The 11,970-nt window shown below is 35.7% G+C and overlaps 2 protein-coding genes across 3 annotated transcripts; both read left to right on the top strand.

Annotated features, from left to right (window-relative positions):
• Positions 1-18: 18 nt before the first annotated feature.
• On the top strand, positions 19-3,436 carry nudt15 (nudix (nucleoside diphosphate linked moiety X)-type motif 15). Of its 2 annotated transcripts, none has more exons than XM_026258169.1 (4): positions 19-216; positions 1,802-1,978; positions 2,117-2,313; positions 3,103-3,436. In XM_026258169.1, exons 1-4 carry the CDS (start codon positions 176-178, stop codon positions 3,204-3,206), a joined length of 519 nt encoding a protein of 172 aa, XP_026113954.1. In that variant the 5' UTR covers positions 19-175; the 3' UTR covers positions 3,207-3,436. The 2 variants fall into 2 exon arrangements, with proteins under 2 accessions (XP_026113954.1, XP_026113965.1); XM_026258180.1 differs by having other exon boundaries at positions 23-173.
• A 669-nt stretch (positions 3,437-4,105) lies between these two features.
• LOC113092538 (integral membrane protein 2B-like) lies at positions 4,106-11,957 on the top strand. The gene is made up of 6 exons (XM_026258148.1): positions 4,106-4,326; positions 6,969-7,100; positions 9,364-9,579; positions 9,702-9,812; positions 10,024-10,174; positions 10,942-11,957. Exons 1-6 carry the CDS (start codon positions 4,240-4,242, stop codon positions 11,028-11,030), a joined length of 786 nt encoding a protein of 261 aa, XP_026113933.1. The 5' UTR covers positions 4,106-4,239; the 3' UTR covers positions 11,031-11,957.
• The last annotated feature ends 13 nt before the right edge of the window (positions 11,958-11,970 follow it).

Here is an 11,970-nt window from a genome sequence, read left to right as displayed (position 1 = left end):
AGCTCCAGTTTGAGAATCGCAGCTGGCGATGTCCTTCCGCGTGTACCAAAGCTTACTGTTCAAATCAATTCACGTGTTTACTGTGACAAAGATTTGCTTTCTTATCGGAATTAAGATTATTTAATACCGTTTGTACATCTCATAGTGCACAAGCTTCAACCAGATCGTGAAAGGTATGCTTTCTGTTAGGAGATTCATCTATCAAATAAGATATAGGTAAGTTAGATTATGATGTGATTTCCAGTAAAGTGTTGCTTAATTACGCTTATGCGGATCCCCAGCATTGCACATGTCCTTCCCTCTCACTAGTGGAGGGGGTTTTGATTCATTCCAGTGACTCGAGTATTTTCAATCCGCTCAGCAAAAATATTCCTCCAGTGTCTCTTTTCATACTTACGCCAGTAGATGGCAGCAAGTGAGTGTATTTTTGTGCATTGTGGCAAGTTATTGAATCATGTACTCATCATTCAGAAATGGTTTAAGTGTTTAAGCCACAAATCAACTGTTAAGCAGATCTATTAATATTTTCTCCACCTTGTAAAGTTCTAGGTATGAGTTTTGACATGTGAAAACAAAAAAGACACTCGTTTCTATGGTGTAGCTTGCATCATTTGAATTCTACATAGACATCAGTCATTTTTTAACACAATAATGATTCCTCCACCTTTTCTCACAATATCTCAGTGCCTTTATGTTAAAGGTGCCATCTGTGATGTTTGGCAAAAAAAATCAAGTCATACTCCACATTCCATACCAGATGGGGGCAGTATGCCTCAATAAAGTGAATTGGTGTACTCTAGAGTAACAAACAAGAAACGGCATAGTCTCTATGCTCCGCCCCTACTTTCACAACAACACTACAGCCATAGCCGAAGCCTAACTGTGCGTTCACACTGCCGGTGTCAAGAGCATCAAAAATCGCTCTTGCCGCTCTGCTCATGACGATGCAGAAAGATTTGTGAGCGCTCAGACGCTCTAACGTAGATCGAATGCTTATTTTGTATTTAAAGTGGCCGAAAAGCAAACAAGCTTGTTGATCTCGTGCAGACTAACCACAAGGAGTTATAAGTTAACCTCATTAAATATTGTTGTGGACGAAATATTAGGATCCTTTACTTAAAATGAACAATCTCAGACACCTTGGTCCACGTATCACTTTTAATTTATTTTTTATGTCCCTGTACGCAAACAGGGACACATCATAGATTAATACAAAAGCTAAACAGCAATAATCAACCGGTCCTTTATTCTGATTGGGAAATAATGTGCCAACTCTCACGCTTTCACGCCACACATCAATTTTTTCATGCTCAGAAAAACCACGAAGCAAAGAGGACATGGAGACCAACAAACTAGACAGAGCAGGTTAGTTATGATATAATAAAATGGGTAACGTTAAGTTATTCGTGTATTGCAGGTTGGCTGGTGGTTATGTTGCCCGCATACCGCCTAATGCTAATGCTAATGCTAATGCTAATTAAGGTTGATATCTCTGCAGCACTATAACTTGACATTTTTTTAATGACATCATCGCCCTTATTTCTTCTCATTCTTTTGATGCGTGTAGGTCGTTACGGATATTTTTACCTCAATTTTTGCATATGGCACCTTTAAACTATAAAAATGCACCATTTTACTCTGTAAAATACAAAAACGAGTGATTTTATTATTCCTATTTTTTATTGAAAGGTTAGAACATTAAGTTAGATGGTACTCCAGGTAAATACATTAAAGTCATAGGGATTCAGCGGACATCAAATTTGGACAACTGCTATATAACTGTTTATCTGTTTTAACACAGTTTTAATACAATGTCTGAAGCCGTTCAAAATGGAAAACCCATCCTCAAACGTCCTGGAGTGGGAATTGGGGTTCTTGTGACAGACTCCTCCAATCCAGGATGTGTCCTGTTAGGAAAAAGAAAAACCAGAGTTGGGAAAGGAACCTACCAGTTACCAGGAGGTCACATTGAATTCGGGTGAGTTTACTGTCACAAAAAATGCATCAGTGTGGTCTTTTACTAATGTATCGAATTCTCTCTAATTCCTGCTTATTCGTTAACTTTTCTATAGAATTAATACACATGGGTTGTATGAAAATTAATTAAATTTTTTAGAGAAACTTGGGAGGAATGTGCCCAGAGAGAGGTGATGGAGGAAGCTGGTGTCCGACTGAAGAACCTTCGCTTTGGATCAGTCGTCAACTCCATCAGATTGGAAGAAAACTACCATTATGTCACAATCTTCATGCAGGGAGAACTGGACAGGTCTTTCTCAGCTGAACCAGTTAATTTGGAGCCAGAGAAGAATGAAGGTAAACCGTTTCTTTGAATGTGTTATTGCCTGTGTAGTCTCAGGCCCAGATGGCCCACCCACAGATCAGAAAAAAATCTGTCATGTGAGACCTTGGCAGTCACCATTACAACAGGTTTTAGCAGTTCTGAGCAAATATTAAAATGTTTTTTTTTATATATGGTATGATAATGATGACATGGCTTTTTATAAATCAATAAAAGCTTAAATCCCATGTTTTTATGTTAAAAGTAACATATATGTTAAACAAGTTATTAATTAAGATGACATTAACATATAAATAAAAGATCTACACACAAGTAATCTCTGTCCCAACTTCAAAGTCTTGACCTTCTTAAGTATATCCATCACTTATGATCATACAATTTGACATAATAAGTTGTATTTATATTCAATTATTAAGAACCGGTCGCTTTATATTTTGTCTAGACACACTTGTAATATCTAAATGGGTGCTTTTAAGCCAGAATAAACACTAGTGTGAGCCAGACTATATGTCGATAGTCAAAATCTGATTTTTACATAGTCATTCACTGTGTGAAACCAAATAATGTGCTTTGGTTTTCTCTGTTGTATGTTTGATTTCTATGAGTAAGTAGTGACCAAGTATAAATTAGTTTATTTAGTATTAGACCTCAGTTTATGAAATGAGTGTAGCTTATACAGAAAACTGGGTGATTCATTTTTAATTATTTGACTGTATCTGCCCATATGCCAAGCAGCCGCAGTATTGCTACAGTATTTCAATGCAAGCTTCAGATTCAGTGTCTTTTAATTATGTCTTTTTCAGGTTGGACATGGAAGCGGTGGGAGGATTTTCCCCCTGAAGAGCAGCTATTCTTGCCATTAGCCAACCTGAGACAGCAGGACTTCCAGCCATTCAGAAAAAGTTAAAGGGATTTTCTGTAGTTAAAACATTACCTTATCTCTCCCAGACCTAACCTTATTGAGGCTCAGGTGAAATGAATTCCCCTTCAGGCCTTTTCTCACTCATTTTGAAGAGAGCATTGACCTGTTGAAAGGACACATGCCCTGACCTTAAGTTGTGAGATTGCCATACTGTACTTTCTGTGAGATTGACATTACTGTTATGGATAATTCATTAATGAATGTTATTCCAGTTTCTCAAGAGCCTAATGATTTTATTGAACACACATGTATATTAAATTATATATTTTTTTGTACATGCCAGTATATTAAGTATATAGCATTTTAAGTGTGGTATTTTGTTAAAATATTAAAGTAACAGTTTACAATAAGGTATTGTTAATATTACTGAATGCATTAGGTATTCCAAAAACAATACTTTTACAGTATTTAATTTTGCCCACTGTTAATTTCTACATAATAACATTTCAAGTGTTAAACTAACATTAACCTGAATTAATAACGAATTGTATTTTATTGTAAAGTGTTACCAATATTTCATCATAACTTCCTCATGCAAACTTACTCTAACTGTTTTCGACCAGACAACACCTTTTGCATTTGTAATACTACTGCAAGGATTTCATAACATATTATTTTTCCACATAACCCTTACCTGCACTCAAATAAACAGTACCTGGTAGTTTTCAACATGGTAGGTTGGACAGTCTCTGTTTTTTTTTAAACCACGCCCCATCAGTGAACTGATTATATTATATTATAGTATATTATAGTATATTATAGTATAGTATAGTATACGTTGTGTGTTCATGTAATATATGTATTACATTGAAATTTAACTTTAGTAAAATAAACTATGTTATGTATATTTGGTGGAAACAGCGCCCCCTTCCTACTCGAGCTAAATTCGCCACCAGCTCCACAGCAAGTTGTGAAGCAGCACAGTGTACAGAGGTCGTCGAGATCGTCAAGCTTTCTCTTGGCTGTAGTTCGGTTAGGGGAAAAACAACATTGACAAAACAAATTTCAGTTACACAACATGGTGAAACTCGCTTTCAACTCCGCTCTCGGACAGAAGGATTTAAAAAAGGAGGAGAAGGATGAAGCTTTGATCCCTCAGGATGTGGTGAGTTTCGTTAGCACAAACGCTAACCGGCTAACGTTAGTGAACTAGAAAACAACGCTAATAACAACATTGCTTTTAATCATTAATTTTTTATAACGTGTTTATTTGTTGTAACTGTGGGCGGTCAGAGTGTTTAAATAAACATACGAAAACATTTAATGAATAGGATTTTTGCAAAAATAAACATTCAAAGTAAATAAAAACATAGTTGATGTTTGACGGGAATATACACGTTATTTACGTCAGTATGACTGGAACACGTAGAAGATGTTTGTTTGGGTTTTGTGAGGATTATAACCTTATTTTTTGTCTGGTAGTTTTGTTTATGTGAGTGTAGAGGGAAGCCATCTCCTGCCTTGTTTCAGCGAGAGTGTGTGTGTGTGTTAGTGAGTGTCAGACAGCTTTGAGCTCACAGGAAAATGGCCGACAGTCCCAACACAGACACCAGGATTTAAAACATCAGAAAAATCCAATTTTGCATTGCACTTTTGAGATGTTTTCCATCAAGATTCCCAATGCGTGCACGTGCAATGTTCAGATAAATAAAAAATATTGCATTAAAAGGAATGCACGTACACACATATAAATATCATGCATTGCATTTTTCAGTGCTTGTTCTAGTAGACTGATGATTGTCTGTGCAGTCATTGCAGTATTTAAAATTAAACCGTTAATTTCATATAAGATTTAAATTTAAAGGTATGCGGCTGTATACATGTCTCTTGTACTTCCTGAATAGGTTGCAGTCTTAAACATAGTAAAATCAGGAAGAGGAAATACATGTTTAGCCAGCTGACTTTCATAAGTGTGAGACCAGCTCCCACGCAGATGCATGCACCGTCTGGCTGCTTCTGTTTCTCAAATACGATCATCAGCTGGCACTGAGGATGAGTCAGCGAATTGGGTTGATAATCAAGAAGAAGAGGTCGTGAATCATTCATAAGACACCGTTGTGTCTGCTGAAGCACTGCCACTGCGATCAGACCAACAGTGCTGCCTGATCTCTCTGGCACTTTAAGCAAGGAGCTTTTCGGCAGGCATATGTCTTGAAGAACAAATTGATTCAGAATGTTTCATGCATGGAGTAATGCTTCTTACCTTTAGACATTCCTGGCAATCAGAGACTATAATACTTAACTAAATTAGTTAAAAGGTGTCAATTCATCATGAGATAAGCTGTAAAAAACATGCAGTGTGGTCTCAAATCCTCTGTCACACAGGTGATCAAAGCCTCACTGAACTTGACTACCTAAAACAGACATCTTTGTTCTTTGGAAAAACTCCTGAAGGACCGGGTTATTTAGACAAAGACGGTCTCTGTTAGCCATGCCATAATCTGCAGTGTGTGTCTGTGTGTGCGAGGGCAAGGCTGTGTGTGTTTGAAACAGGAGTGTTTGTGTGTAAATGTGCAAGTGAGGTATTTTAAAAAAATCTTTATTACTTACAATAAGGTTCATTTTGTAATTATAGTAAGTGCATGATATTTGTTATACAACGTGTAACAAGGACATTACAAAATATTTTCATATGAAAAATCATATATATTATACATTTTATGCCATACATTACATATTCTATATATTTTTGTGTAACAACAAATTCTGTAAGCAACAGAATATTTTAGTATTTTAATAAAAACTAATAATAATAAAACTAGCCATTTTATTCTAAGGGATAATACATTATCAAAATAGCATTTAATTTGAGATATGTTTCGCTTTATTTTTGATGTGACCACTTGCTTTCTGAAGAATTTGATGCTGATGGTGGTACACAGACTGGACTAATCGATATTAAAATGTTGACTGTTTTCATTCTTGAATAGTATTTGCAGCTCTAATCATTTTCAAACAGACGCTATTTGAAATCTGAAATATGTCTGTGCAAGATCATAAGGTTGGTGTTTACTGGACTAGAGGAGAGGTAATGATGACTAGACTCATTTAAATTGCAGCATTGTCATGGGAAATTGAATACAGACTGCATCCCTTAGACACACCTGTAAAAGAACCTTTATGTATATTATAGATGTTTCTAGCTGAAATGAACTTGTTTTTGTTGCTCATGATTTCCCTGGAGTCTGCAACATGATTGGCTGTTGTAAACACAGGAAAGCTTAGCTGCTTTATCTTCTTTTGCTCTCATTGTGTTGTATATGAAAAATGACACAAACAAAAGATTTGGTGCCAAATTGTCGCCATTTTCAGTCTGATTTGCTTTCACTTTTGTCCTTGTTCATCTGTGTCAGCTGATGTTTTTGTTCATTTGCATCATGCAGTGTGTTTGTTCCTGTTGGTCTCTGGAGGGAGGTTGGAAATCTCCCAGTATCTGTTGCACACAATGCAATTGTTTTGTACAAAGCCACACCCAGACTAAATACGCTTGCACATAAAATTGATGAAAACACCACAAATAAACACATGCGGGGTGCACTAGAGATTGCAATCTGTGTGAACATTTGCAAACAAAAACACAGTTCCCAACAGTAAGTTCCCATACATATGGCATCATGAAGTGAGACCGTATATTACATAAAAATTTAGATTATATATGCTAACTAAAGAGTAAAAGTAGTCACCAACTGCTGATTTTTACTAGAAACATATATTTCATCTTTTCTTCCTGCTTATGTGTGCATACAGGACTTGGAGGATGGTCTGCATATCAGGCAGCAGTCCAGGGCCTGGTGCTGGTGCATGTGTTTGGGTCTAGCCCTCATTCTGTCTGGCGTGGTTGTGGGCGGAGCTTACCTGTACAGGTATTACTTCATAGAGGTGAGAGAACCATATCCATTCGCTGCACCACATGAAAACTCGGAGTAAGAAAGTGATCTGTTGGATCCTTAAAAAGTATTCAAATGTTTTAAGATTTACTTCAAAATGTAAGACAATAAAAAGTCCAAACATAGATTCAGTGATTTCTTTGTCAGTATGATTGAAATGCAAGGCTTAACTAGGTTTTAATAGAATTTTAGTTTTTAGTTTTTTTGTTTTTGCATTACAGGATGCATTCAACAATATATTTATTTTAAGGTTTGACAGAGTGTGTTATGGTTGTTGTCAAAAGTGCATTATGGGTGTTGAAGTTTTTGGTTAATGGAAATTCCAAAGCACTTTTTCTCTTATTTCTTTAGTCATGGTGTAGCAACGATTAAATTAAGATAATATCTTGTCGGCGGTAAATAACCAAATTCCATTTTTCCGTTTTAATTTCTCTATACTCTGTTTTAATGCTTAAATTAAATTGTATTCATCAAAAAGCTTGTCTTATTAATTGAAATCATAACACTTGTGGTATTAAAGAGCAATTCATTAAAAGTTTAACAAAAAATTACACTTTTAAGGCCCTTTTAAATGTTTAGTTTTTTTCAAATCCTGTTTCCCATTAATTTTCTGGATTCCATTTTAATGGTTTAAGTAAATATTAATAATCAAAAGCTTCTCTAAAGAATGATAATGAATACATATACTTTCTGGTAAATATTCCTTTTAAAAATGTTTTAATAATTTTATTAATAGTAGTTAGTACGATCATTAGATTAGGTAATATTTCTCTCACAGTTTCTTCTAGTTAAACCAAACTTGAATTTTGACAGGTTGCTGTGGAGACCTTAAGGTTTCTGTTTGTATGTGATTTAACAATAGCTTACTCATAAGAAAAAATGGTCAAATGCTCATTAAGTGACACCCAGAGCAGTTTTAGAGGTTATGTTCATGTGTTGATGTATTATTCATACTGAGGCAACAGAGGCTGAAAACACAGCAAGTGTCAGGTGCGCTTCTGTAGTAAACCAAACCGTTTGTCTGTGCCATTTATTCACACAGAAACATGCAGAACACAGGCTTCATATTAACATTTTTGTGGTTTAATATTCACAGACACTTATTAAATATAAATGTTTGTTTTTCTTTGGAAAAAAAAATTGGTGCAAACTTCAAAACTCACTAATGTCTTATTCCATTTCCTTAAGCATACTGAAACATCTAACAAAGGGGTGCCCAGACTTTTTTGCGAAATCTACCAAGTGAAAAATAAATAAAATACATAAATGTATAAAAAGCTTGTTGGGATGTATCTTTGTATTGCGTTAATTTCAGTTCATTTTAAAATAAAAAAATAGATATTTTTAATTTCTTAGTAGGCAGTAGGCCTTAGCAGTCTTTGTATTCTAGTGTTATTTATTTTCAATTCAGCGGAAAAAAAGCGGAACTTTTTTCTGATTTTTGCAGCCTAAAATGACTGAAGCTTTTCTAAAAATGTGCGGTGATATTTGTGGCATTTCTTATTGTTTTGCGCTAAAAATATACCACAGACAACATTCTTCTTACATGGTTATGACTTTTCTGACTTCAAGAACCACTGTAGGGGCTCCAGATTAATGTTTGAGGACACCAGCATTAGTGCCATTAAGTTCTACAAAGGTGGCACCAGCACCTGACAGTAAAGCACTCACCCTATTCACACATGCACATCTCAGAACTGTCTGTTCGATGTCTGCATTTACATCTGCAAGATTTATTTTTGTGCTGAGATGTATTTTTTCATCTGCAGTATGTTTCAAGATGTTTCCTGTAAGATTTCAAATAGACATGTATTAGAAAGGATGTAAAACTGCTTCTGAGACGTTTGTCAGAGTACACAGCAGATGATTCCCAGATCTTTAGCAGACGTCTTACAGATGCAATAAATATATTACATCTGATCAAACTTACTTTTATTACTGTCATTCATAATGTCTAAATGTAGTTAATGAATACAAATCTATATATTAGGGAGTGGAAATGGCCTTAAGTACTTAAAAAAAATTTTTTTTACATTAAAGCATGTCAGCATATTCTGTTACACCAAATACACCAAATAATGATTTTTAAAAACCCATAATATGACCCCTTTAAGTTAGATGGCATCCCCGGTTGAGAAAGCAAAGGTTATTAAAATGATGTGCGATCAACCTATTGGACACCCCTGTTCTAACAGAATGATGTGTCTAGTTGATCATGGTGAATGAATGTGTCTCTTCATAATGATGGTCTTCAGGAGGAGAGGATGTATTTCTGCGGGGTGAACTACCATGAGGAAAATTACAAGATGCAGGACAGCCAGGAGGAAAGCAGCATGGATTTGCCATCGGCATCCAAGAGGATTGAGGAGAGAGTGAGGGTTTTGGAGGATGAGGGGGTGGAGCTCATCAACATCCCAGTGCCCAAGTTCAGCGACAGCGACCCTGCTGACATCGTTCATGACTTTAACAGGGTGAGAGCCGCGGTTTATCTCCCTTACAAAGCCATACGTTCACACACGATTTCATCAGATTCCCCAAAATAAACTACACGTACCAAAATAATAACATGGTGGTTTTCCTTCTATGCTTTTAGAGACTGACAGCTTATCTGGATCTGCGTCTGAACAAATGCTACATCATTCCTCTCAACACTTCTGTGGTGATGCCGCCCAAAGACTTCCTGGAGCTTCTTGTCAACATCAAGGTAACCGCAGCAATCCTGCCATCTTATATTTGAGCGTCTTCAAAATAGCCATCTTTTAGCCTGCCTCAAAACCTCCTGAACTGCCTACTAAAAAACACATGAGTAATGCCCAGAAATGAAGTAGTCCAGGTTGATAACTGGCAAGGCTTTGCAACACAGTTTTAGTCTTGTGTTCAAGCATGTAATAGTAAAGCTTTGGTTGTGTTCGCAGGCTGGAACATACCTGCCGCAGTCCTACCTGGTGCGTGAAGAGATGATCGTGACCGGAAAGCTGGAGCATGTGGATCAGCTGGGTTACTTCATCTACGGCCTCTGCAGAGGGAGAGACACTTACAAACTGGAGCGCAGAGAGGCCGTTTTTGGTAAACGCATGCATCCATCTGTACTTTTGCCGAGCGTCTCATTGTTCTTCAGTCAATTACACACTAACCCCTATAGACAGTATTTGCCAGTTAAGACTCTTTGTCCCATTAATGAGACTTTACGAGGGTGTTTTTTGATATTATGTTTTATTTATGATATAATGTTATAAAAGTTTATATATATATATATATATATATATATATATATATATATATATATATATATATATATATATCTCACAGTTTGTAGATTTCTGATTTATTAAATGAATTTATTTATTTTGTCATTTACAGATTTTAAATCAACACTGTTCAATTCAAACGTCCTATAATTCAAAACATCCTTCAGTTCAATAAAAGTATCAAGCATTATCACAGTTTTCAACATCGATATCAAGATGCATTTTTTATTTTGTCATTTTCTATGAGAAATGTTACCTCTGCCACTAACAGAAATTAATATCATGATATGGTTTCTGCATAAATATTAAGCAGCGCTACCGTTTACTTAGCAGAAATGTTTCTTTAGCAGCAAATCAGTCTTTTTAGAATGATTTCAGAAAATAAAAAAAAAATGTAGCTTTTTCATCACAGGAATAAATTAAATGAAAATTGAAAGCATTTTAAATCATAATATTTCAGAGTATTACTTTTTTACTATATATATTGGAGTAATAAATATATTAAGAGTACACAATTGTCAGATATTGAGCTGACACATACGTGGGCCACATGCATTCACCACACCATTTTTCTCTTTTTCACAGGTATCCAGAAGCGAGAGGCTCTCAACTGCCACAAGATTCTCCACTTTGAGAACAAGTTTGTGGTGGAAACTCTTATCTGTGAGCCGTAGTGGGGTGAAGACGGCTGGGTAACAAGATAAAACCACTTTTGACAAATTCCACTCTGACCCTTCCTCTCCTTCAATTAAACCTCTTCCTGTTTCCCTTGTTAGTGTGTGTGTGTGTGTGTGTGTGTGCTGCTCTCAGATTTGTTCATCTGTATAGCAACAATCAATATTACAGAGAGAATGAGACTGAACGCCAAGAGCAATATAACGCATAGAAACTTTTGTGTGTAGGCAAACATTATGACTAGTTTCTCTCTTAGTAAACATTTTTCTGTGTCTGGTTTTTTGTTAAGCGGGGAGCTCAAAGTCTCCAACAGGGTGTGTGGGATGTAACGTATGAAAATAACTAGGATCAAGCTGACCATGGGAGAGGGAAGGACTCGCAGAGGATAAATGTACAATGAAATCTATAAAAGATGCACTAAATGTTTAAAACTGAATCGTCACAGATACCAGATTATATACTGGAAATATATTTGACTAGAGATTTGTGATACATGGCCAATTATTACATGGAAGAAATACACACAGAATTGATTTTTGTACTAGTTAGACTTTAGTCTAGATTAGAATTTTAAATGACAGGTTTTGCTCTGCTGTAAGTTAATACACTGCTAAAACATCATATAGTACAGAGAAGTAAAATCTAGGATCAAATCTAGAGGATGCAAACCATTTTTTAAATCTTAAAAAAATATATCCAAAAGAGTTAAATCAAATGTCAAAGTGCAGATTAATAAAATGTGTAATTGTCATTTAGGGGCTGCAGGGGTATTGGGTGTAGACTGATGGATGAATTCTGTAAAGATTGTTTAAATTGACTCAAATGTCTACCAGTTCAACATGAGTTGGAATGATTTCTACTTTGCACATAACCCAAAAAGTTGTAATGTTAAACATATTAATACTAATAAAAATTTGACCACTCGGTTTGCTCGACTTT

The sequence above is a fragment of the Carassius auratus genome, chromosome 6 (genome assembly GCF_003368295.1).
Source record: "Carassius auratus strain Wakin chromosome 6, ASM336829v1, whole genome shotgun sequence".
NCBI lineage: Eukaryota > Metazoa > Chordata > Actinopteri > Cypriniformes > Cyprinidae > Carassius > Carassius auratus.
Note: the sequence above shows the minus strand (reverse complement) of the source record. Positions and strands in the feature narration are given on the sequence as shown.